Raw genomic sequence first — 27,440 nt, 5'->3', positions numbered from 1 at the left:
GTGTTGGAGGAACAGTGGGCAGTGAGGTGGTGAGCAGACGAGGGCCATCGTTGCTTTTAGGCCTTGGTGAGGACTTTAGTGGCCAGTGGAGGGTCTGGGGCAGGGCAGCGACAGGGTCTGGGTTGCACTTTTAAGTGGTCACTCTGTTCTTGGGAACAGAGGTCAGATCTGAGCGGTGTGCAGCCAGCAGCCTTGACAGTTCTGTGCTCTGCTGCTGTGTGTTTTTCAGCATGTAATGCAACTCCTCTTTGTGCCTCAGTGGCCTCCTTAGTGAAGTAAAATGCTGTTTCTCCCTGTCTCTTCCTGGTTCAGCAGGTGAAATGGTCACTGTCCTAAATCCTTTCACTCTATTAACTGTAACAGCTAGTTACTGCTGCATAACAAAACACCCCAAGACAACAGCTCTTCGTTATTTCTCATCAGCCTGCAGGCCCGCTGGACTGGCCGCTGTGTCTGCAGGTTGGCTGGGCTGCTCTGCTCCTGGCTGGGCTTACCTGGGGAAGCTCTTCCCATGTGTCTCTTACCCTCCTCCTAGCACCAGATACCTTCTCATGGCCATCCCAGTGCACGAGAGGGAGAGTGGAAATTGTTCCACCTCTTGAAGATGACTCGAAACTGACAAACTTTCACTTCCACCTCATTCTCCCATCAGAGAATTCACCCTGGCGAGAAACCCTATCAGTGTAACGAGTGTGTAAAAGCCTTTAGTGATCAGTCCTCCTCCAGTTGACATGAGAGGACCCACAATGGGGAGAAACCTTAGGAATGCAGTGAATGCAGGAAGGCCTTTAGCTGGGCCTCATCCCTTACTCTCTATCCGAGAACTCATACAGGCGAGAACCCCTACAAGTGCCCCAACTGTAGGAAACCTTTCCAGTACAGGTCCTCCCTCATCGAGCACTGGGAAATCCACACAGAGAAACCCTACAAATGCAGTGACTGAAGAGGCTGTCAGCTACAGCGCCTCCCTCAGCATCCATCAGAGAACTCAAACTGGGGAGAATCCCTGTGTGTGTAAGGAGTGTGGGGACACCTTGAAGTACTGCTCCTCCCTGACCATGCACTAGCGGATCCATGGTGTCAGGACGCCCTGTGAGCATAAGGGATGCCTGAAAGCCTTTGGTCGTGGTTATCCCGTAAAGTACAGAGGATCCCTGCCAGGGAGAAATCCTACAGACACAGTGAAGGTGAGGAGTCCTTTTGTGGCAACTAACTTCCGAGAGTTCTTACTAGAACATACCATGCATGTGGAACCTTCAGATTTCATTTGGCCCAAGATATCTGAGACATTACATTGTACATTAATCATGGAGATATGGGTCAACGGTCCCCAAGACCACCTCCAAGTTTGGTGACTCACTAGAAGGACTCAAGAGAACTCAGCGTATAGTTGTACTCATGGCTAAGAGTTATCACAGTGAAAGGATACAAAGCAAAACCAGCAAGTGGGTAAAGGCGCCTGGGGTGAAAGGTGAAGTCGAGGAAGCCAGGCACACACTTCCAGGAATCCTCTCCCATTGGAGTCACACAGGACATACAATTTCTCCAGCAGTGAGTTGTGACAACACTGCTCACCTGACTCCTCCTCCAACATACTAAGCTATTTTCTGACCTCAGGACCTTTGCTCATGCTGTTCCCTCTGTCCAGAACACTCTCCTTTCCTAATGTTCCGTGGCTGACTTTTCTTCATCCTTTGGTCTCTGCTCCCAGAAGGCTTCTCTTGGACCACCCAGTCTAAAACTAGCCCTCCTGCTGGCACTCCTCTACCCGTTACCCTGTTTTCTTTTTCTTTGTAACACGTGCCACCTTGTTTTGCTTATTACCTTTCTCCATATGACACACTAAAGTTTGAGAAATACTGGTTTCAGAAAAGGGTTGAAAACTCAGGTGCCTACGGGGCCAGGCACTTTGTGCAAATGCGTTAATGCCTTTAGATCAAGCTCACCTCTCTGATTCCATCACAGGCCCCATTCACACATTTGCACAAAGGGGCAACCCTTGCCTTAAGCCAGTGTTTTTGAAATTTTAGCTTTCAACAGAATCCCCTGGAGGGCCTGTTAAAACACAGGGTGCTGGGTCCCACTCCCCAAATTTCTGACTCAGTAGATCTGGCTGGAGCCTCAAAATTTGCATTTTTTTTCTCCTTCTTCTTCCCAAAGGCCCTGCAGTACATAGTTGTATACTCTAGTTGTGAGTGCCTTGGTTGTGCTATGTGGGACACCGCCTCAGCATGGCCTGATGAGCGGTGCCATGTCTGCGCCCAGGATCCAAACCGGCAAAACCCTGGGCCACCAAAGCGGAGTGTGAGAACTTAACCACTCAGCCACAAGGCTGGCCCTGAGAATTTACATTTCTAACATGTCCCCAAGTGTACTAGTTTCCTGTGGCTGCTGTAAAAAATTACCACAGACTGAGTAGCTTAAAACAACAGAAATGTCTTCTGTTACAGTCCTGGAGGCCAAGTCCGAAATCAGTATCACTGGGCCGAAGTCAAGGTGCTGGCAGGGCCGCACTCCCTCTGGAGGCTGTAGGGGAGACTCCTTCTGTGCCTCTTCAGCTTCTGGTGGCTGCTGGCATTCCTTGGGTTGTGGCTACATCATCTCATTCTTCAAATCTCTTTCACATTGCCACCTCCTCTGTGTGTGTGTGAAATCTCCCCCTGCTTCCCTCTTATAAAGATACATGTAATGGCATTAGGGCCCACCTGGATAATCTCCATCTTGAGATCCTGTTACTGAGCTTGCTCTACTCACTTCAACCTGAGCCAATCAATCACAATGAGTTAGGGATGAAGAAAGAAAGTTTAATTAGATTGGATTAGCTGGCAAATTGGAAGACAGGTGACTATGTCTCAAAAACTTATCTTCAAAAATTACAGAATCTTGGGGCTGCCCCAGTGGCGCAGTGGTTAAGTGCTCACGTTCCACTTCTGTGGCCCCAGGTTTACTGGTTCGGATCCTGGGTGCAGATATGGCACCGCTTGGCAAGCCATGCTGTGGCGGCGTCCCACATATAAAGTGGAGGAAGATGGGCATGGATGTTAGCTCAGGGCCAGTCTTCCTCAGCAAAAAGGGAGGATTGGCAGCAGATATTAGCTCAAGGCTAATCTTCCTCAAAAAAACAAAACAAACAAACAACAATTAACAGAATCTTGAGGTAGTTATATAGGGAAAATGGGCATTGAGGAGGGGGTCCAGGGATGTTGGGCTCCAGATATGACGGGCTCCCAGCATCACATTGTTCCATTCTTCTGTCAGCTGTGATGGACAACTTATAGGTGTGTTTCCTGCCTATGGTCAGCATGTTCCTGGAGAGAAACTCAGAACAAAGTTTTAATTTATCAAGCTGTCTGGGAGTACAAATGTAAGTGGAGCCCATAAATCAGGAAAGCATGTGAAGTTTTTAGAGTACGTGCAGAGCAGTGAGTAGTCAGAGGAGGGGCTGGGGCCATTTAGTATAACAAGATGGCCTTACTTACAATCCTTAACTTATTCACACATGAAGAGACCCTTTTTCCAATTAAGGTCACATTTACAGGTTCCAGGGTTTAGGAACTGATCTCTCAGGGGCCATCATTAGCCCACTATGCCAGCCAACAGGGATGCTGCTGGCCCAAGGAGCACACATGGAGAAGCACTGCCTTAAACCACAGGCTAGATAATAGCATGTCTTCGGAGTCACAGAGGCCTGGGCTTGGAATCAATTCTGACACCACCAATTCCTAGCTATGCACTCTTGAGCAATTTGCTACCTCTGCCAACCTGTTCACTCTCTGTCCCCACCTAGTTGGGCATGGGGGTTAGAAACCATGTAAGCACCTAGCAGAGAATCTGGCCCATTGCAATTCAGATGCCTCCAAATGGGGCCTACGGACCAGTCATAGCTCATAAATGCTTTATGGTTCTGAGATGGCATTTTTAAAAATTAGTTGTCCACATTAAAATATTGGGAGACTTCACATAAAAATTGAGTATTCCAGATTCTCTTGAAAAATCAAAAGATCTGGTAAGAAGAGTTCCTTTGGTTAGGATTAGTCCCCTTCCTCTTCACCATATTCTCTATCCTACCCACCTGGCTCCCTTAGGTGCATGAGTTTGCATCCTATAAAGGGATTCATTGCAGCTCAAGTCCTTTCTTCTCTTTATTCTAAATCTTTTTACCTGAAAGGCTGAAGTGGGCCAGGTGCCATGGCAATGGGTGCTGTACTTCCCTTCTGCAAGGTCCCACCTGCTTATCAGATGGCCTGGGCACCAGCCCTGGACCCAGAGCTTCCCAGCTGGAACTGTCAATGGGAGGAGAGATTCCAGGGTGGGGGCATGACTGACCCCTCTGAGGTGGTGTTCATGTGTGTGTGTGCACATGCGTGTTGCACACGTACCCACCCACACTGCTAGGCTTCTCTGCATTTTCCTGGAGAGAAAGTCCCCGGCTTTCATCAACATTTCAAGATCATCTGTTGCCCCCAACTGGTTATAGAAGCCTGGGGTTTGGCTGGCTTGAATGCATGCAGTGAGACAATATTGAAGTGACCCCATCTCTGGGATGCTGGCTTTTCATGAGAAATACAACAAAAAAAAGAAAAACCCTATACAAGAAAACCCACAAGTGCAACAATATGTAGGAATAACTCAGGAAAACTTGTGCTTATGAGAAGAAATTATAACTTTACTGATTGATAAAAAAAGCTTGAATACATGAAAGGACAATATCATATTCCTAGATGCTAAGATTAAGTGTAACAATGTTAATTCTGCCTAATTCATTTATAAGTTCACATCAATAATCATCAAAAGGCTGTTTTTAATTGATAAATTTTCATCTGGAATAACAAAATTATACATTTTTTCATATAAATATACATACACATATGCTTTTTTAAGGTACAATGATGGAAAACTCATTAAATATAAAGCTATAAAAATTTTAAACGAACATAGCTCCAATAAAATAGGGCAACAAGCCAGTGAAACAAAGTAAATGGTCCAGATAGAGATCCTACACTAATATATTTATAATATATTATGACTATGAATCATTTACTGATAATTCATGTTGGGGCAATTAACAATGGGGGAAATCTTGATCCTCTCTTCACACACACCAAAGTAAATTCAAGAATGGTTAAAGCATATTAAAAAAATAAAATAATGAAAACTGCAGAATAAAACTATTGTTTAGAGAAGGTTAGATTTTGTAGGCTTGGGAAGGAAAACAGAAGAATTGAGCTATATAAAAGTGAAAGCTTGTCAAAAAAATAATTCAAAGAAAATGCCAAACAAACTGGGAAAAACATTTATGGCCAAAATGAAGACAAAAAACTAATATCTGTATTATATAAAGAGATTGTTCAAATGGACAGGAAAATATTAAAGCCACATAGACAACACAAAAAGGAAATATAATTGCTTAACAAGCTTAGAGGAAAATGTTAACCTCCTTAAAAGTCAAATTAATACAAGTAAAATTAGATGCCCTTTCCCCTATTAAATTAAAATTAAAGATGAAAAATGCTCTCAATACATGATGCCAGTGAGGACATGTAGAACACAGAGCAGCATGTCTTACCGGCAGCAGAGCAAAGTGGTGTAACATTTTCAAAGGAGCTTGGATGTATGTATCAAGAACCTTAAAACAGTTATACCCCTTGTGACCCAGTGATTCTCCTTTGGCTAAGTCTATCTTAAGGAAAAGAATTCTAAATTTGGAAAAACATTTAAGCACCAAAATGTTCATTAAGTATCATTTACAATTATGAAGAATGAGAAGTAAAACATTCAAAGAGAGAGGGCCACACATACAAAGCTCTGAGTATACTAAGGACAGACGAGGGGGCCAGAGCAGTGTGTAAGTGTAAGAGTGGATGGAAAAATAAGATATGCTGTTGCACGTGTGGAATGATCACAGCTATATGAAAACTACCTATGAACACCTTTAAGTAAGTAATATAGTCACATTGGTGAAAACGCACAGAGGTACCAGGAAAAGTAGACCTTTTTCCCACTACTCTCCAGAGGCAACCATTTTCGTAAATCTGGCAATAATTTTAAATTACAAGAAAATAAACCAAAATGTTAATGGTGTTTGTGGTATATTGGGAGGGGGGTACAGACAGAGGGATAGAGAGATCTTATACCTTTCGATAAAACAAATGAAAGAAACTGTCTTTAATAAGCCATTACTTTAAAATGAAAAACATTAATCTTTCAGAAATGCATACTTTAAAAAAAGGAAAGTCAGTTCATGTCAATAGAACAAGCATGAAGACACAACAGCTAAAGAGGTAAAAGGCCTAGATTGTACACAAAGAAGTTTAAAAGCATGTGGGAGGAAATCCATTAGTAAGCAAAGATCACTGGGCGTATCAAACAGGCAAACTTTTTGTTGGTTTGTCTTGAATGATAAACATCCAATGCTGGTACAGTTGTCCAAATGTTTATTTATACCAGGGGTAGCAAAGACATTTCTTTGCATATACAAACTTGGCTCAGCTTGTCTGGTATGCCTTGAGTGCCGTGCTGAGAAAGATTCTGAGCCTGTCGTCAGGTGCACTGGACCCAGAGAGAGCCTAAGTGATTAGCAAAACCTGTCACTGACTGAGGTGGGAGGACAGGTTGCCACCTATTTCACGCCCCTGGCCCTCCCTTTGCTGGGGGCTGCAAACGGCATGGCCCCTCCAGAAACAAAGGCAGTGGGATCTTTCAAGAGCCATGGAAATGTTTATCACATCTGATCTAGTAATACCACTTTTTGGAGATCTATCTTAAGAAAACAACTAACAATACCTTATGCTTTGTTAATCAAATATTTATTTAAAAATTGTCATTACAAAATAAGTGAGAAAAAAAACTTCAAATTTGTGACACATATGTGAAAAACCCATACACATAGAAAAACTTATCTGTACAGAGAATACTAAAGTATGACAAAACGTGGTTGTATTCTGATGTGTAACTCTGGTTTACAATTCTGAAGTTTAATAACTGTCACTAAGAAAACTTTAAAAAGTAAAGGAAAAATATATGAAAACAAAATATTCCATAAGAGCAGCTGGTTCCTGAGTCCTACCGTACAAGGCGCTGTTGGGCTCTTTCACAGATGAGCTCCAGGCCTCTCAACAGTTCCAGGAGGAGGCCCTGTTAGCACAGTTCCTAAGAAAACAAGGTTTACTCAGCTTCTAAGGAGGGGCTGAGATTTGGCCTGGCTCCAAAGCCCACACTCTCCCTTTTCTGTCAAGGGGCTCGTCTACCCACAAACATAACTACAATCCTGGGCCTGTACTCATCGAGTGTCTAGGACTATTAGGAAGTTTACTAGCCTCCTTTGCTTTCCAAAGTTTTTTAATATGCATAGTATTATTTGTTTCGTGAGGAAAATAAACCTAATAAAACTACGTTAAAATTAGGGTTCTAACAAACTAGTCCATCTGTGGCTCTTTCCAGGCCTGACTTCAGACCTTTTACTTCCTAAGATGGGTTATCAGAGCCAGTTCTTCAAGGTGTGGGGGAGAGTTGAATAGTTTAGTTGTACTCTAGAGAAAAAATAAGCATGACTTTTAGACCATGTGGGGATGAGGCCGGGGGTGTTTCGAAAGCCTTCAAGATACACATACCTTTTGACCCAGAAATTTGACTGCTGGGAATCTCCCCTTAGGAAACGTGACCGTATGCAAAGACATCGGAGCGAACCGGTAACGGAAATGCTGAGACCCAAGAGATAACGAGGAAGCACGACTGCAGCAGCAACGCACATGCAAGAGAGAAATTACAAGAGACCCCGTTTCCAGCCCTAGGCGGCTAGTGAAATAAATGAGGACATAGCTATGCAACCAAGTACTAGGCAGTCCTGAAGGACGAAAATTGCGGGGTGCATTTATGGATATGGCAAGATGTTCATGATACATCAGAATCAAAACTACAGCCTTCTAAACAGTGTTAGTGGGATGATTCTATTTCATAAAAATGTATCATTTTTTTCTAAATTTATATAGATCTATGCATAGGAAGAAAAATGCCTGGACAATTTTAACCCTTTTAGCAACAAGTGTATCTGGGAGAGAGAAATACAAATATTCAAAGAAAAAACAAACGTTATTTTCTAATCTTCTTCAAGGAATATGTATTACTTACATAATCACAAAAAAGAAAGCTTAAAACATGAAGGTTTCTAAATTTAAAAAAGAAGGAACCTGAATATAAGAGCAGTACCCAATCTGTCAGATGTGTTAGGAACTGGGGGGGGGGGGGGGGGGGGGGGGGGGGAAGAAGGGGGAGAGCAGGAAGCAGAAAAGCATTCTCCTTGGAGCCCACCAAGCTAGCAGCAAGAAACGCAGCAAGCTGAAAGCCAAACTAACAGGCTGAAGTACGGCCAGTGCCGTCAGCTCAAGTGTAGCTTGTAAAATACGGAGGCAGCAGCTTGTGCATCTTCTATATGTTCCAGATAGTCTACAGGTGACAAGTTAACTATCCACGTTGTCACCACTGCCATTTGTGGCACAAAAGAAGCATCAGAACAAAGTCTAGTCTGATCCTCCCTGACTTTCTCTAGTTAAGGCTCCTCAAGATGCCTGAAGCCCCAGCCCAGGGTCCTCAACAAAAAGCCCACACCCAAACCCCTCAAGGAGTCTCTGCCACCTCCTAATTCAAGTGTCTGAAAACCAGGGTGGAGTGATGGAGGGGGCCATGTAGAGAAAAGTCTACAAGAGGTAATGAAGAAGGAGCTAAAGCAGCTGGCCCAGGAAGAATCCAGTGACGGTGAAAAATGAAACCTCACTGCCTGTGACTGGTGCAGTGGCTTGGAGAATGACTTTAAAAGGCTGGGCCTTTGGGAAGGGCCAACACTGTGCCCTGATGGGTTATGATATAAACCACACAAAACCATCAATGAGCTGTTCTTGCAGGGAAGTTGAAGCTGAATCTAATTATTAAGTCTCCAGAGTTTAGAGCTAACTTTCATTTATAGAAAATACAGAGGAGAGAGGAACAAGCTTAAGGATACCACAGGAAGCAAGCAGATATATTCAGAATGGGGGCGATTCCATACAACAACTGATCCAGTTTCTTCCAGTATTACTTGCATAATCACACAAAGCTTTAAAAAGAAAAATGAGTGCAAGAATGATAGCTGCCAGGGCTAGGAGGAGGAGGCAATGGGGAGTTACTGTTTAATGGGTATAGAGTTTTAGTTTTGCAAGATGAAAAAGTCCTAGGGAATCTGTTGCACCAGAATGTGACTACACTAAACTATTGGACTATACACTTAAAAATGTTTGAGACGGTAAATTTTATGTTATATGTTTTTTACCACAATTAAAAATAATTGTTTTTAAAAATGGATGCTCCTAAATTTAAAAAAATTAAACCTTAATGTACGAGTAGTACCATAACTCTTAGACATATTAGGAATTGGGCAGGGGAAGGAGGAAGTGTATTTCTACATTATCCTCGGGTCACACAAGGCATTTAAAAAAGGTGAGAGGAGACTGCTTTAGATTAAGAGAGACTCAAGAGATCAGACAACCAAATGCAACCTGCGGAATATGTTTGGATCTAGATTGAAATAAGCCAACTGTAAAAGGACATCTTGAAGCTGATCAGGGAAACCTGATTACGGCCTGGGTAAAACCCTTTGAGGTGATTTAGAAAGATGTATTGAAGTTTAAAAAAATAGAGATGAGACAATTGAAAGAAAATGTATCAGGTAAATAACAATCCAGATAGAAGGTAGATTTAGCAAAAATGGTGAAGAGAGAAATGAAATGACTGAGATCGATAAGGGCCTGAGTTAACCTATGACCCTGGGGAAAGAAGCAGATTTCATGAGACAGTGATGAGGGAGAAACCATCATAAACGCATGACAAGGGTTCCTAGGTGTGAAGGGAGAGAAATAAAGGAGGGCATAGGAAATTATAAGTTTTCAGAAAAGGATGAAAACTTGTTGAAAAGGCACAGGAGCCAACTTGAGCCAATGGCGAGAAGTGGAACAATGTGAACAACAAAATAAATAATGTCAGTATGAACTATAGTCCATGGAATAAAATAAATATCCATGAATCCATACTGATATAAATTACTGAATAAATAAATAGATAACTCTTCCTCACAGGAGAATTCTATAAATGTAGAAGGAATGAGGGAAATGAAACATTGCCATTACAATACCACAGAGTAATAAAGGCTGTAGGCAAGATCCTCTCGGCTAGATGCCAGAATTTAGTGGGTAAGTCTGAGGAGAAACTGGATATTTGCATGGTCTCAAAGTTTCTCCTGCAAGATATTTATTAATTACAAAAAGAAATAAATAGTAGCTTTATAGTAGAAAAATCCAGCAGATACCACTTTAAATCAAGGCATCAACATTAATTAACATCACCAACATTAAGACCTATTGTCATCATGTCCCCTTGTGGTAGTGGTGGCAGGATCAGAAACCACTTTACGGTGGGTTGGAGAGTAGACTGTGGTGAGAAAATAGGGCCAGCCAATGAGGACTGTTTCCTCAAGAACTTTGAAATGAAGAGGAGGGGTTGTGTAGTGGCACTCATTTGGCTGGTGTAGGTTCTGACCAGTCATGTTTGTTTTGCATTTCATGACTTTGGAGCCACACATCAGAGATCAACTTCAAAAGTGACTGGATGAGAAAAAGTAGAGCAGTGAATGACAATAGCAACAACCCACCCTTCCAGAAGAGGAATCAGGTTCCGAGACTCCAGGTCCAACCTGTTACCACGTCTTTGTATTTGACCACCATTCAAGTCAGTGATGGAAAACTTTTAGCATTATAGCAATAAGGTATGAAAGAGAGTTATAGTGCAATTCAGGGCTGATCCCTTTAAAAAGTAAAGTATGGGAGCCAGCCTGGTGGCATAGTGGTTAAGTTCGGGAACTCTGCTTTTGCAGCCCAGGGTTCGCGAGTTCGGAGCCCAGGCGAAGACCTACACATTGTTCATCAAGCCATGCTGTAGCGCCGTCCCACACACAAAACAGAGGAAGATTGTCACAAATGTTAGCTCAGCGACAATCTTCCTCAAACAAAAAGAGGAAGACTGGCTACAGATGTTAGCTCAGAGCAATCTTCCTCACCACCCCCACCAAAAAAAGTGAAATATGCTCAGCACAGATTAGGATTTGGGGTAAAGTTTGCTGTGCTGATGAGGCCAGAACCTAAGAAAGCAGAAATACTGCTTTCAAACGGGGTTTTTTAAAAGGAGGGAAAAAGGAAAATAAGAAACCCCAACCCCTCAAACAACTACAAAAAATACTCCTCTACTCGATCAGTAACGGCTTTACAATCTACAAGAACAATTACAAGAAAGTGTTTAGCAAAAATATACTTCCCTGAATTAGTGTCTCAAAAAGTCACCATCTAATCTTAAATCGCAAGAGAAATGCCTATCAGAACTTCACGCTCTTTAAGAAAGCTTTCCGAACCCCTGATACTACAAGTGTCCTCATCTGACTTAACATGAAACACTGCCAGGATTACTAACGAGGAAGATGGCTGCAGTAGGTATAGGGCTGTAGCTTTTCTTCAGTGAGCATATGGCATGGCAGGAATTTAAAAAAGTGGGTTCAGTTCCTGCTCCATCACTTACAACCTTAGATAAATCAACTGACAACTTAGAGTTTCAAATTTGCCTTCTCTGTAAAAACGGAATAAATAGCCTCACTAGTACACTGCAGCATTCCTTAAGGATCAAATAAGAGAACATACATGGCAATGTTTTGTAAACTATGAGGTACGATGTAAATATATTACCAATTATATCAGCTTTGTGGATGAATCGATATAGGCACACCTGGAAAATCTTTTTACCATGCCCTGTGCTGATACATCTCTTGTGGTGAAAATATTTCATGTAAACATTTCTATAAAAACCCAGGCAATAGATTGCCACTCTGGAGCCCAACAGCCAGTTACAGGTGTGTTGTCGGGATGTCAAAATCAGGGTTCTCCATTCTACAAATACCACCAAAGGAGAGAAAAATCTATCAGCTTCTTTCCTATGCAACAAAAATACTCTTTGTAAGGCTTTTTGGCCTGTGTGACTGCTGACACGTGTTGAATCTCCCTTTGCAAAAAACTGTTCTACACTCTTGCAACTATTCACTGTTTTTGACCACACTATGATGAATTTTCAAGTCGTTAATGAGGTGTGAGGGCTGGTGGATGGCTTTCTCATATTCATAGCTCTCAGAGGGTCTCTCTCCAGGATGAAGCCAAATATGTTGAGAATGTTCTCTTACTGGAGGTTTTTCAGTAGTAATTGCGCTCGACAGGTTTCTCTTGAGAATGGAGTTGATAATGTTGAGTGAGGTATGAAGGTAGGCTGAAACACTTCCCACACAGCTGACACTGGTAAGGCCTCTCTTGAGCATGAATTCGATAGTGTTGAATGAGATGTGAACTCTGACTGAAGGCTTTGCCACAGTCACAACACTGACAGGCTCTTTCTCCAACATAGTCATGTTTCCGCTGATAGCGAATTAAATATGTCTTGTTGTGGGGCAACTCAGGTGGAAGGGCTTTTGCTGCCTCATGGGCTTTGACATGTTGAAAAAGATGCACATGCTGGAGAAAGGCTTTGCCACACTGAAAACATTCATAGTACTCCTCCTGCCTATGAATTCTTACACGGCCACAGATATTTGCACGCTGAATGAAAGACTTTCCACCTTCATTGCATCCAGAGGACTTCTCACTAGGATGAGTCCTCTGGTGTCTGGTGAGGTGTGGCATGAGGTAGAAGGCTTCTCCACACTGTTTACATTCAAACGGTTTCTTCCCAGTATGGATCCGCTCATGTATCTCACGGGCTGTTTTGGTACTAAAGGTTCTTTCACAAAATTCACATCTGTGGTATTTGTTGTCTTGGAGGAAAGGCTTATTGTCCACTGGCTGGGAACTGGTGTAAATTCTAGGAGTAGCACATTCCTGGGGATCCTTTCCTAGAGGAGCCTCTGACTGTTTAGTAGGATTTGAACTTCTCTCAAATTCATCACTGCCATGGCTTCTTTCCTGAGTGAGGGTCTTGGGGTCACTCACTGTTAAAGGACTCAAAAATTTCTCCTGGTTGACCTGGTGTGATTCTGATGGATCATCAGGAGAAGACTCTCCTACATAGACAGGCCAGAAGTTACCTACCTCCAAACCCTCCGTTCCTGCCCCCAAGGATGACTTTTGTACAGGCAGGCTTTGCTCTGGAGTTACATCTTTGGTTTCCAGTTTTTTCTCCCAATCTAAAAGAAATGTAAAAGTTCCTCTATTCTTTCTACTCAGAGAGACACATCATTATAGGAGAAACAGAATAAAGAGACCAAAGATAACAGGACAGATCTATGGAGGTTTGACCATTTTCTGGGAACCTAAGGAGAGAATTGGAAAAGGATGGAAAGGAGAGTAAGCAAGGAAGGTTGAGGAAGAGGCAGAAAAGAGACCACCCAGGAGGACTGAAGGTTGGCAAAGATGCCAAAGACACAGACAAGAGAATGAGGAAACCAGAGAAAGAGCTGGGACTGGGATCTGTCAGCATTTTCCAGACCATGTTTAGTAGATCACTAGTGTTCTAAAAAACAAATAGCTGGGGCCATAAAGGGATTCCATTGTCAAATCAATTTGGGAAATCTTGTACAATACAAGTCAAGCAGGTTTCACTCCTGTAGGAGTCTTCAGAACCTTCACTGGCATCTTGAATCCCAAAGAGGGAAGGTACAGAATGTAGCGTTTCTCAAACTGATCTCACCATGGAACACATTTTGTGTTTTTTTTTTAAGAATGCCTATTATCATAGTTCAGAAAGACCACTGAGGAAACACTGGAGTCAACAGGTCAACAACCTCTCACTCAGAATACAGCAAAAAAATTCTAACTCTCTTCTTGGCTTCCAATCGCTTGTCTACACTGCCAACCAACTAATTCCCTTCAATTCAACATTTATTAAATGCCTACTTTGTGCAAGGTATTACCCAACCAGATTGTCATGAGAAGTGTAAAAAAGACGCTAATCTGACTATAAATGACTACAGGAGAAGAGACGAGGGGATTGATTCCACTGAGGAACAGGAAAGTTTAGCAGAGAGGATGGCATTTGGGCTCAGTAAGCGGTGAAGGGGGTGGCAAGCTTATAAAACATCCTGAGCAAAGATACTGAACTGTGAGTATCCAGGCCTGGGGAGCCAGAAACACAGGGTTTTACTTGGAATATCTGTGAGAGATGAGGCTGGAATATGATTTCAGGTCAGCCTGGGAGGGATTTAAATGTCTTGCTAAAAGTTTGGATTTTCTTTTGAGAGTGGTAAGAAGCTGGTCAAGTCTGTGCTTTATAAAGGCAACTCCCTGAGTGGGAAAGAAACTGAAGCCAAGAAAATCAAGTATAAGATTGTGGCTTGGAAGAGACAATGATGAACACAGTGGTCGCATCCTGGCAGATGCTGGGAAGAGGTGAGCAGAGTCCAGGAGAAACAGCAGAACCAGAATATAGCTTAGGCAGTCAACAGGAGAAGAGAGATAAGTGGACCCATCATGATGGATTAGATCTCTTAGGAAATTATCTTTGAAGACTCAAGCATGGAAGACTATGAGACAGCCCAGTCCTTCCTGGCTCCTCTGCTTTCCTCGCCCTGCCTTACTTCTGATGTCTCAGTAGGTTCTGCCAGTTCTCCTTTCAGAGAATACCTCAAACCTGAACACTCTGCAATCACAGCACCAGCCTCCGTCAGCTTTAGCCTACTGAACTCCAACAGGCTCCCAACCGGTTTCTCTGATGGTCTGCCTAAAGCTCATTTTCCATAGAACAGTGCTGCCCAATAGAACTCCCTGCTATGATGTAAATGGTCTATATTTTTTCTGTGTGATACAGTAGTCACTAGACACAGGCAGCTCACGAACACTTGAAATGTGTCTAGTGTGACTGAGAAACTAAACTTTAAATTTTATGTAATTTTAATTAGTGTAAATTTAAGTAACCACATGTGACTAGTGGTCAATAACACTAACTCATTCTTGGCTAAAAACCTTCCAATATCTTTTTCACATCTCACTTGGAATGACATCCATATTCCTTAACATATCCCTTCATGGGCTGGCCTGTATCTGTCTCCGTGACCTCATCTCCTACCCTGAGTGCACTTCACTCAGGCCACACTGCCCTTCTTCCTGTTTCTCGAACATCCAAGCTCATTCCAAACTTGAGGCCTTTGTATTTGCTGTTCCCCCTGCCTACAACACTCCTCCTCAAGGTTTTTTATGTGGTTCCCCCTTTAGTTTCATTCAAATCTTCCTCAGTGAGGCCTTGCCTACCTTTTTTTTTTTTTTTTAAAGATTGGCACCTGAGCTAACAACTGTTGCCAATCTTCTTCTTTTTTTTTTCTGCTTTTTCTTCCCCAAATCCCCCCAGTACAGAGTTGTATATTCTAGTTGTGGGTTCTTCTAGTTGTGGCAGGTGGGACATCGCCTCAGCATGGCTTGATGAGCGGTGCCATGTCCGCACCCAGGATCCAAGCCAGCGAAACCCTGGGCCACTGAAGCGGAACATGTGAACTTAACTACTCGGCCCCAGGGCTGGCCCCCTGAGTATCCCATTTTAAGCAGTCTCCTATATGCCACTTTGTCTGCTTTATACAGATTCTACCATTTGTTTGTTTATCACTTACCATCCCCATTAGAATGCAAACTCCACAAAGGGAGGGATTTTGTCTGTCTTGTTCATTACTGAATCCACAGAACTTACGACAGTGGCTGGCCTACCACAGAAGTTCAATAAATATCTGTGGAATGACTGACCAAATGAAAGAATGAATGAACAAACTACAGTACAGAAGAGAAGACAATGAAAGAAACAAAGACAGGGAGAGGAGTCCTCTTGGTAGGTCCCTGAATTTTGTTTGAGCATTCACTTCACCCACCCAGGAAAAGGCAGGGAGGACAGTGTTAACTAGCACTAGAGTGAGCACAGCTACAGGTTCAGCAATGAGATGTGACCCAAAATGGAACAATGAAAAGTGAGGAGAGTTGTGTCAAGGGCTTCTGGGAAAGAGCTTCCTCGTTCTTGAGAATGCTTCTTTGATACACCTGCTCTCCCATTCTCTCTTTGGACAGGAACAAGAAAGCACATCTAGGATTTGTTGGCAGAGTGAAAAGAGAAAATGAAACTAGGTCTTTGATGACATCACTGAGCCCTTAAATCCAACCACCCTCAAAGCCCAGTTGACCAGTGCTGTAAACTAATAATCCCTCTATGGCTTAGTTTGGAAGTGATTTTCTGTTAACTGTAATTGAAGGACAATGATGATGCTGACTGACATACACAGTGACATAATTCAAAGAAAGAGATTTCATAGAGATGGTAAATATTATAATATTGTAGCCATAGAGTTTGGAGAAGAGAAAGTCTAGAAGGTTCTGTTCTTGAGCCCTAAGGATGTAGGAGCTTTGGGGGAAGTTGTAGAACTGTGTGTGTGTGTGTTGGCAGAGGTAGGGAGATGGAAACCAGATTTCAGGGGTTAAGGAGGGAAAGGGAAGGAACCTTTTGGGTATCAAAAAGTCTGAGGAGCTGACATGAGGGAAAGGGGGAGGCAGCTGGAAAGAGACAGGGTATCACACCAAAGGTTTTTTGCTTGTCTCAGTTAAAGAGGAAAGACCTATGATTTCTAACTGTGAAGGGAAAGGCACAAATGAATGGAAGGTCTGGAACACTGGAGAAGAGGGAACCCGGCCTTCGTGCAGCTGGGCAGGAGAGGACTCACACTGCAGGAAGAGATAAGCTTCGGAGAGGAGATGAAGGGAAGTGCTGAGCACACGAGGTGGGAAAGCCATGTGAGGCCCTGAGGAGAGACCACCTACTGGCCTTCTCCCTGACCTGAGTGGGCTCTGAGGAAGCTCCCTGACTAACAGCTCCCGGCCCCACCCCAAGTGACTGCGGTTATCTTTCCATGATTCCAGTCTCCATGGGCCTCCCCCTCACTACCCACCTTGACATATTGTGTTGCTGTCTTCCTCCATCACACGTGACTCTTCCTCTTCCAGCCGTGAGATAAGGTCGGGTTTAGGGAACTGGTACCCTGTTGAAGAAGGAGACTCATAACCTGGGGGTTTTGTCCTGCACCCACAGCAACTCCCAGGCTGGGCTCTAAAGACTCTGAGATAATAAGGAAGATGCAAATTCACACAGAAGAAAAATGAAGGTTGTTTCCAACGATTTTGCCCCCAGGAGACATTTGGCAACGTTGGGAGACATTTTTGATTGTTACAACTGCAAGGGGAGAAGGGAGTGCTACTGGTGTCCAGTACGTAGAGGCCAGGAATGCTGCTAAACATCCTGCAATGCACAGTTCAGCCTCCCACAGCAAAGAATGATCTGGTCCAAATGTCAAAAGTGCTGTGGTTGGAAAACTCTGCTCTAGAGTAAAAACTGAAGAGGGTACTTGAGGGCCGTGTGCCAGGCTCTCTACTTCAGCATGGGCATTCTGGCGATGTAGGTGCTCAAAAACTGAACATATGGTTCTTTTCCTCCTGTGATAACCTTCGTTCCCTTGGTCTTAAAATGCTTTTTCTCCCCTTCCCTTAGTTCAATGTTTCCCAAACTTCACTCATTTGCATACCACCTGCTATGGTCTGAATGTTTGTATCCCCCCAAAATGCATGTTGAAATCCTAGTGCCTAATGTGATAGTATTAGGGAATGTGACCTTTGGGAGGTGCTTAGGTCATGAGCGGGGAGCCCTCATGAGTGGGATTAGTGCTCTTAGAAAACAGATCCCACAGAGTGCCCTAGCCCCTTCCAACACATGAGGACACTAGAAGTCTGCGACCCAGAAGAGGACCCTCACCCAACAGTTCTGGCACTGTGGTCTTGGACTTCCAACCTCCAGAATTGTGAGAAATAAATTTCTGTTGTTTAGAAGCCAGCCAGCCTGTGGTATTCTATTATAGCAGCCCAAATCGACTAAGATATTACCTTATTACTTACTTGTTTATTGTCTCTCTCACCCTACTAGAATGTAACATCCATGAGAACAGGAATTCTCATCCATTTTGTAACCCCAAGCCTATAACAGTACCTAGCACATTGTGAGTTCACTGACTAATGAATGACTCTCACATTTTAGCCCTATATATGTGCCCTTTATAGTAGTATTTAGTATTTATTTAAGATTTTTCTCTAGATCACCTCTCTTTTTAACTTAAATGCACTTAACTTAAATGGAACCTTTATATCAACCCTGTAATAGAAACTACTATCATTAAAAAAAAAAACCTGAAGGTAACATAGCAATAGATACAACAGCAACTAAGGTTATTGAGCACTAGCTATCTTCAGTTGACTATCTAAGGCTCAGAGCCTGAAGTCTGATCTCTCTTTGCTAAAACGAATAATCAACAAGATGCAGAGACATGCTATCACCCAAGTGATATTCTCTACCTTATGTAATCAGAAGGTTTGGAAGAAAATTAGAAGGAGTTGCTTTCTCACCAAGTGATTGAAGGATTATTTCATGCTGTCCATGTACCACCTAAAATAATCTATAGAACGCACTATACTCATTCCACACTTGCAAAGACAACGTCCTAGGTGACATGTAAGATCTTTATTAACCCAAAACCTTCAGTGTTGTAAGAAGCCAAGGGCTCACAAGAAAATGGACACGCCTCCAGGTCATTGCACGAGGGCTGAAAAGATAAAACTGATTTATTCCCTCTCTCCATACTCTCACTTCTATTTTAAGTCATAAAATGTGGTAACCGAGAGAAGAGTGTAGAATACGTTGAAAAAGACATTTCTTTGTGAGCAATAAAAGTCATAGTTCAAATTACACACCCCTGTGCCAGGTTTGAAGTAAAGCGCTCCATTTCCCCATGCAGGTCTCTGAATTCACAGGGATAAAAGAGCACCAGCTTATGGTGGGAATAGTGTTTGGTTGCGATTGTGTTTTTCATGAGACCTCAGGCCCCAGAAAAGCCACTGAAAAGAGGATCCTGACACTGACAACAAAAACATTTAGCTTGTGGGGAGAGGTAAACAACTCTGGATTTTGAAGAGAGACGGACAATCTGACTCTCAAACCTCAAGGCCAGTAGAAGACTTTCAAGCTCCTGGAATTGTCAGCAATTCCTTCAGCCATTCAAAAAACATCATTGCAAGACACCTATTGTACCAAGACCTGATGAAGCAAACCCCTGTTGGACAGCACAGCAGAGCTGAAGGGGGCAGATTCTGGAGTCAAACCGCTTGAGGTCAAATCCAAGCTCTGCCACTTTGTACCTGTGTGACTTTAGACAAGTAATTGAACTTCTCCATGACTCAGTTTGCTCACCTGTAAAATGGCAATAGTAACAACAACAACAAATATACCTCCCTGTCATAGAACCAGTATAAAGACTAAAGGAGGTGCTTGCCCCGTGGCCGAGAGATTAAGTTCGCGCCCTCCACTTCGGCAGCCCAGGGTTTCACTGGTTCGGATCCTGGGCATGGACATGGCACCACTCATCAGGCCATGTTGAGGCGGCGTCCCACATAGCACAACCAGAGGCACTCACAACTAGAATATACAACTATGTACTAGGGGTTTTGGGAAGAAAAAGAAGGAAAAAAGATTGGCAACAGATGTTAGCTCATGTGCCAATCTTTAAAAAAAAAAGACTAAAGGTGTTAAGATATGTAAAGGGCTTAGACTAGTGCCTGACACATATTAACTGCTCAATAAATGTTAGCTATATTACAAGTAACAGTGAGTGTGATACTAAAATATTGTCTCTGATTTGCGTTGAGACTCATCAACATGGTGAACCATTGTTACTGATAGGAAGACAGAAAAGAGTTGAGAACCATCTCCCCAGAGGGCAGAAACTGAGTTCCATGGAGAAGGCAGACTTACCCAGGGAGACCAGGTTCCTGTAATTCTCCAGCATCACCTCCCGATAGAGGTTCCTCTGAGCAGCAGTAAGGCAGCTTAATTCTTCTGGGCTGAAGTCCACAACCACATCCTCGAAAGTCACCAACTCCTAAAACACCAGAAAACTCCCAAATGATTGAAATCCAGAAGTCATCCCAGGGAGCGGGGAAGGAGCCAGATGAGAGGGCTGACCACGGAAGTTGACATTCAGACCAGTAGAAAGCTTCTAATCCACGTGTTCTAACCCGGAGGCTACAGGGACCTGGCAATGTACCTTTCTTTGTCTTGTAGTCTGAGAAGGGGGAACATTTCTGAGACAGTTCCTGCTGCTAATGGCTACAGAGTTGGATTGGAGGAAAAAGATCTTTTTCAGCCACTTTATAAAGAAAGAATGAATGCCCATAATTAAAAGCTGAGCAGTATACCTCAGCGTCTAGAATCAGAGCGAGTTGGGTTTAAGTCCTGGCTCTGGTTCTTTCTTACAAGTGAGTGTGGGTAGGTGATTGTGACTTATCCATAAAATGCAAAGAGCTCATAAATATGAAGAGATATTTATTATTATTAATAAACAAGGAAATGCAAATAAAAATGACAGAGTACCATTTTATACCCATTCAACTGACAAAAATTAAGAAGACTGCCAATACCAAATGTTATCTAGAATGTGGACCCACAGGATCTCTTATAAGATGCTAAGGGAAATGTAAATCAGTAAACCACTTTGGACCCAGAAATTGTATTCATAGGAGTATTTGCTTGTGTGTACTTGGAGACATATATGTTCATAACAGTGCTGTTTGTCCAAAACCTGGAAACAACCCAAAGTCCATTTATAGTAGAAGAAACAAATATATCACAGTACAGTCATACAATGGAATAATATTCCAGCAATAAAAACTAATTAACTATAGTTACATGCACCAATCTTGGTAACCTGAGGTTGAACTTAAAAAGCAGATATTAGAAGACTATATAATACTATGATACCCATTTTATTAATATATATCTTCTGTGTTTTCAGGAAACATTATGCAGACCAATGAACATTTCATTTAAACTAGAAGTCACCTACCGGCTGCCCAGGTCCTACAGAGGGGTTGGTTTGGCTCACATGAGTTTTTTATTCTTTTTTAAAATTCATATTAGCTGCCAACACCAAAAAATTTGTAGATTCAACATTATTAACTGGAACTTTGGTTTCTCTTTAAAAAACTGGACGATCAGGGGACCCAGGCCCACATTCTCACATGGTACCATCAGCTGAAGCTGAGTCAAAGCTGCCCCTTAAATGGGGCAGGCACTCCCATTTGTCACAATCCAACCATTTATAAATTCCTTATTTATATTACCTCAGCAGCTCCTGTGGGCATCTCCACTTGGGATTCTTGACATGGACACTGCAAGGACAGAGGGCTACTGTCAGGAGCAGATCTTCTAGAACAGTGTTTCTCAACCTTTTTTCCTTATCTCCCTCTTAAGGAACCTTTTAAGACAATTTTTTTCCTAATCGCCACCCCCCATGAATTTTATTCTGGTTCTAAAGGAAGTGCAGCATATTAATTTCATCAATTGTCTTTAACGTTTCAAAATGTGATTTAACAAGAACACTAAGGAGCACATTCTTGAAAAAAGGAAAATCTCACAACAGTTTCATGTCCTTATATTAGCTGCCATTCATTTCATATATAAACAAGCACAGTAATAGTGCAAATGAGGGTTGTTTTGAATAAGCCAAAAGGGGAGATAAAATGGAATACTAAACAAATTTTAAAAAACAATTCATTCAAGAGATAGGAAAAGAGGAAACATGTTAAAGAAATAGTATGTGGGATAGTGATAACTGCAATAGAGAAAAATAAAGCAAAGAAGGGAGATATAAAAAGTCAGAAGAAAATTTTAGATGAAATAGCCAGGGAAAGGCTCAGTCAGGTGATACTTATAGAAAGAGTTAAAGAAAATGAGGGTTTGGTTTAATTAAATAGAGAAGGTCTGGAAATCAGGAAGGTGAGATGAGATGCCCATACTGGATAACCAAGTCAGAAGAAAGCCTGACTCACAGGAGATCCAGCAGATGGCAGACTGTCAAACATCTTTGTGTCCTTTCGGTCTTCTTCGGTGTTCTTTTCTGCAAGGACAGAGTCCTGAGCGAGAAAACCTAGAAGAGAGAAAGGAATGTCATGGATGGAATTGAGTCTAGTCTGGCAGCACCTACAGACACAGAGAGTGGCCTGTCACTCCCATGCCACCCCATCCTGCCACGGGAGGTAGCAGCAGTCTGAGACTTTCTGTGATAAGAGAAAGACCATAAAAATCTTTTTTCAGCTCAATATAGTAAGTTCCAAAAAAGAGCTCTGGTCATTTCCAGCTCTAAATCCCAGTGGCTCCCCCCTGCCTTCCAAATAAAGTGGATGTTCTCTCTGTATCAGTGGTTCCCAGCATCACCATCCACTCAATCACCAAGGAACCTCAGTTTCTCAACAGTAAAAAGGAAATAATAATACCTATACTTCAAAGGGCTCTTGTAAGGATTAAACATTACATGTGTAAAGCATACAGTAGGCATTTAAAAAAAAAAAGGCAGCTCTTATTATTAAGCTTTTCCTATATCTTTTTCACTCACTGACCTAGAAGACAGCCACCACATTCCCCACAGAAACCTGAATCTTGAAGGCCACCCTTGCCTGTAGTCTCTTCCCAAGTGCACCTTTCATTAATCTGTTGTTTCTTTCTATCCTAGGGAGCTCTCTTTCCTTTGCCGCCAACTACAGCTCTGTCAATAGCTCTGTGCCTTTGGCCAAGTCTTTACCCTGGGACAATATCCCCTGTGTCCACCTGAGGCAGTGTAACACCATGATTAATGCTGGAACCAGCCACCCAGGTCTGAATCCTGGCTATGGCCATTACTAATCGTGGAGCCATGGGCAAGGTACTCAACCTCTTTGTGCCTCTGTCTTCTCATCTACAGATCAAGAAGTAATACCTACTTCAAGAGCTATTAAGAGAAGTAAATAAATTAATATGTATAAAACATTAATACTATAAAACCTAGAATATAGTACATTGTAAATGCTCAACATATTCACTATTAGCATCTTCAAAAGTCTTTTTAAGGAATTCAGGTGCACAGAACTGGATTAATCATAATCTTTAATTCAGGATATGATATCAGCACTGAGCCATGCACGACCCTCACATTTATTTTAAATTTATTCATTTATATTTTTAAGTATAATCAAGGCCTGTGAATTCACTACCCAACCCCAAAACTAGAACATTTCCAATAACTTACATCTACCCATATGCCTTTTCCTGTCCACACTCTAGCCTTCTCTCCAGAAATAACTATGGTCTTGGATTCATATTTATTGTTCCCTTGCCTTTTTCTTTCTCTCTCTCTCTCTTTGTATATATATACCCAAACAATACTTTGTTTTTAGTTTGTAATCATTTTTATTCAAGGAACTATAAGGTGTAAATGGCTTTCTCTCATTACTGAAATGTCCTTAGTTCCAATCTAGTAACTTGAGTTCCCAAGAAACCAGCCAAATTTTGGCAGAGGTTAAACTTCCAGACCTTGTTATCTCCCACATTTTATGCCCTCTTTTTCGTTTTGCTGTGTGCATTGACTTGTGTTGATACTAAAATTTAGGCCGGATAAGAAATGTGGGGGGAGAGGAACAAAGCTGGAGAGAAAGCGTACTCTCAGAGAAATAATAAATATTAAAAGCAAAAGCCAAACCCAAAATTTCCTTCATCTACAGGAGGCAGATTAGACTGGATTATAAAATTAGTTCTTTCATTCATTTGACAAAGCTTTATTCAGCTCCTATTACACACCAGGCATACAGCAGATGTTCAAACAACCAGTTGCTTCCTTCCTCTCTCACCTTTCTCCTCATACGCTTGGATCAAGTTGGCCACCAGAGTTCCTGCCTCCTTACTGTTCTTGGGCTGTTTCGACCTCACCCATGTCTGAACCTCCTCTGGCAGGGTGTTCAGAAACTGCTCCAGCACCAATTGCTCCATCATCTCCTCCTTGGTGTGGGTCTCTGGCTGCAGCCATTGCCAGCAGAGCTCCTGGATTTGGTTCACAGCTTGGTGAGGTCCGGTCATTGACAGGTACTGAAAATGCCTAAACTTTTCGTGAGAAACTTTCAGAACCCCTGGGTTCCTTATGGGGATGGTTTCTGGATTCTCTTCTTGATCATGTAGATGAAAGAGCTGGGGATTCCTCAAGATATCCAAAACCTCTGTCATCGGCAGCATCTTTAGAGCTTGGCCCTTTGCAGGATGGAGATCCTTTACTAGGCAGGTTGCTCCAGAATACACTGTTGTACAAGACAGTGGGCAAAGTTGTATCAGGTGAAGAAAGGATACAGAAACCTCACGACCTGCAGAAATTACACAGAGACTTAACAAATGGCCTGTACAGTTAGGACTGGACAGTGGGGTGGAGGTGATTTGAGGCAAACGGAGTTAGCTCATTTCACACAAATCACTCAATACACGATCACAGAAATCTACACATCTACAGACGTGATGCTCCCTCACTCCCATTCCCAGGTCTGGAAAGTCCACAGGCACAGGGTACAAATATTTCAGAAATGGCATTGAAGGAAAAAGAGACTTGAACTCCAAGCCACAATGAACTGAACTAATTTGATGAACTACAGAAGAAAGAATTTCCTTTCAAAAAAGAAATGAGCTAAGAGGCCAGCCTCATGGCTGAGCAGTTAAGTTCGCACACACCGCTTTGGCAGCCCAGGGTTTCTCCAGTTCGGATCCTGGGCGCGGACATGGCACCGCTTATCAAGCCATGCTGAGGAGGCATCCTACATGCCACAACTGGATGGACGCTCAACTAAAAATACAAAACTATGTACCAGGGGGCTTTGGGGAGAAAAAGGAAAAATAAAATATTTTTAAAATAAATAAATAAATGAGTTAAAATTACTGTGTATTATACAGAATGAGGAAAGATCTTTACAATACCTATATATCCTACAAAAGACTGGATTCATATGCAAAATATATAAAGAACTCACACAAACCAGAAAGAAAAAGGCAGACAAAACAACAGCAAAAAGGTTAAAAGATTTGAGCAGGTATTGCACAAAATAAGAAAGCTAAGTGACCAATAAACGTATAAAACGGGGCTCAACTTCATTAGTTATCAGAGAAATCTGAACTAAAACCACGATGAGTATCACTACACACTCCCCAGAATGTTCAAAATGAAAAAATCAGACAAGAGTAAGTCTTCGAGAGGAAACAGAGCCACCATAGAATGGTATATTCATACACTGGAACTCTAAACAAAAGTGAGAATATGGATGTATCTTGCTGTTGAGTGAAAGAAACCAGGCTCAAAAAAAAGTCCACATTATATGATTCCATTTATATAAAGGTCAAAAACAGGCAAAACAAATCTAAGGTGTTAGCCAGAATAGTGGTTACCGTTGGGACGGGGGCAGGGGGAACAGTGATAATGACTGTGGGGGGACAGCATAAGGGGCTCCTGAAAAGCTGGTAATGTTCTATTTCTTAATCTAGCAGCCTAAGACATGGACAGTGTGTTCCTTTTGTGAAAACTGAGCTCTATACTAATGGTTTATGACCTTTTCTGTATGCACAATACATTTCACTAAAAAAGTGTTTAGCTGTGTTATAGTTGTGGGGAAACATCTAGGTTATAATGTTAAGTGAAAAAAAGCAGGAAACAAACTGTACCTAGAATATATGCTTAACCATATGAAGCAAAGGAAAAAACACTGGAAAGTAAACCAAAATACTACACCAGGGGTTATCTATGAGCAGGGAGATTACACTTTCCCCCTCAAAGCTATGTTCTAATTTCAAAATGTTCTACAATGAACTTCCATTTCTTCTATAACCAGGAAAATAAAAAATAATTTTCTTCTACAAAAGCTGTATTCACTCTACGAAACCACAAACAAAATTGCCATTTGGGGGAGACTTTGCTATTTTCCTCCCCACTAAAACACATCTGTTATTTCTATGACATAATTTAACCATTTTTCTGTTTGAAAGCATTTTGGGGTTTCATTACTATAAATTATAATGCAATGACCATCACTGAAACTATTTTTCCACATCCCTGATACTTCCCTTCAAGGCTAGATTTCTCAAAATAAAATTACCTGGACAAAGGGTATGAACTAAAAAGTTCTTAAAACTATCTGCCAAGTTTTCCTCCCAAAGGCTTCCACCAATTTCCTCTTCCAATCTCAATATATAAGACTAGATACTCACCTTGCAAGTCAATAGGGCCAGCTTCATGGGAATGCAACCAGTGCAGTCACATAGGGCCCCATGCTCAGAAAGGCCTCAAGCTTAGTTGAATGCTCTGTTGTTGCTGTCTTGAGATTTTCTATATTTTAAACAAGGGACCCCATGTTTTCATTTTGCACTAGGCCCTGCAAATTATGTAACTAATTCTGCCAGCCAACAACACTATCATTCTTCAAAAATCTGTTGCTGGGGCCAGCCAAGTGGCGCAGCGGTTAGGTGTGCACCTTCTGCTTCAATGGCCTGAGGTTTGTCAGTTCAGTTCCCGGGTGTGGACATGGCACTGCTTGGCAAGCCATGCTGTGGTAGGCGTCCCATGTATAAAGTAGAGGAAGATGGGCACGGATGTCAGCTCAGGGCCAGTCTTCCTCAGAAAAGAGGAGGAGGATTGGCAGCAGTTAGGTCAGGGCTGATCTTCTTCTTCAAAAATAAAATCTGTTGCCAATTAGACAGATGAAAAATATCTTCTTATTCTTTAATTTTGCATTTCCTTCAGTTAATAATAAAGCTCAGTATTTTTTTCAGATTTTATTATTTTTATCAATTTATTAAAATTGTTCCTATCCTTTGCACTTTTTCCACCAGGGTGTTTCTGTTGCTGTTTGGCAAAGGCTCTATATAAAGAATATTCCTCATCCTACTTGCTTAAAAAAAAAAATTCCAGCTACACCACACCTTCTCTTTAGCCTTTGTAGAATTTTAATATTTTAAAGTTCAAATTATCACTATCCATTCAGAGACCAGCTAAATAATCCAATTATATTTAAACATTCCACTTTAATTCTTTAACTGGAATCTAGTCTGGGGTAGGGTGTGCGAAGAGTATAATTTTTTTCTAAAAACTTTCCCTGCACTACCAATTATTAAATTTGCTATCCCTTCCTTCTTGGGACAGGAGATGCCCCTTTGAATTAAATTTCTAAGTCTGCAGCCTCCAGGGAAGGATCCTGAAAAAGTGGTAGTGGAAATGACTCTGAAATCCTGCCAGCCTGCCTGCCTAGACTAGCGAAGTCCAAGGCAAGCGTAGGGAGTCACAATCCTTTCTCCCTGCCCAGAAAGGGAAAGTTTGACCTTGAACGGTCAAGGCCCTCTAGGCCCTCTAGGCCACAAGCACTGAAAGGAGGCTCATGGCCCTGCCTCCTCAGAGGGCAACCTGAGCACCAGTCCCTTTCTCTTTTTCATAAATTCTTAACTGTGCTTTCCCTAAATTTTTATCTCTTGGATCTCAGCCTTATCTTAATCCT

At 42.1% G+C, this 27,440-nt stretch overlaps 1 protein-coding gene across 1 annotated transcript; it reads right to left on the bottom strand.

Annotated features, from left to right (window-relative positions):
• Positions 1-12,254: 12,254 nt before the first annotated feature.
• ZIM2 (zinc finger imprinted 2) lies at positions 12,255-24,153 on the bottom strand. Its single transcript, XM_046682084.1, has 6 exons — positions 23,775-24,153; positions 21,945-22,042; positions 21,237-21,284; positions 19,870-19,996; positions 16,967-17,056; positions 12,255-13,237 (listed from the first exon to the last, which is right to left on the bottom strand). The coding sequence occupies exons 1-6, from the start codon at positions 24,151-24,153 to the stop codon at positions 12,255-12,257; spliced, it is 1,725 nt and encodes a 574-aa protein (XP_046538040.1).
• Between the last annotated feature and the right edge of the window lie 3,287 nt (positions 24,154-27,440).

This window comes from Equus quagga, chromosome 13 (genome assembly GCF_021613505.1).
Source record: "Equus quagga isolate Etosha38 chromosome 13, UCLA_HA_Equagga_1.0, whole genome shotgun sequence".
NCBI lineage: Eukaryota > Metazoa > Chordata > Mammalia > Perissodactyla > Equidae > Equus > Equus quagga.
This window is presented reverse-complemented; position numbering and strand designations above follow the sequence as displayed.

Bases quoted from the DNA above. Each gene is read 5' to 3' on its own strand.
- ZIM2 (XM_046682084.1), bottom strand. From the start codon at position 24,153: ATGCTGCCGATGACAGAGGTTTTGGATATCTTGAGGAATCCCCAGCTC. The intron at 19,997-21,236 runs GTAATATAAATA...CTGGTGTTTTAG, and splicing joins TGCCCACAGGAGCTGCTGAG to GAGTTGGTGACTTTCGAGGA. The intron at 17,057-19,869 runs GTAAGTCTGCCT...CTTCTTCAACAG, and splicing joins CAGGAACCTGGTCTCCCTGG to GGTACCAGTTCCCTAAACCC.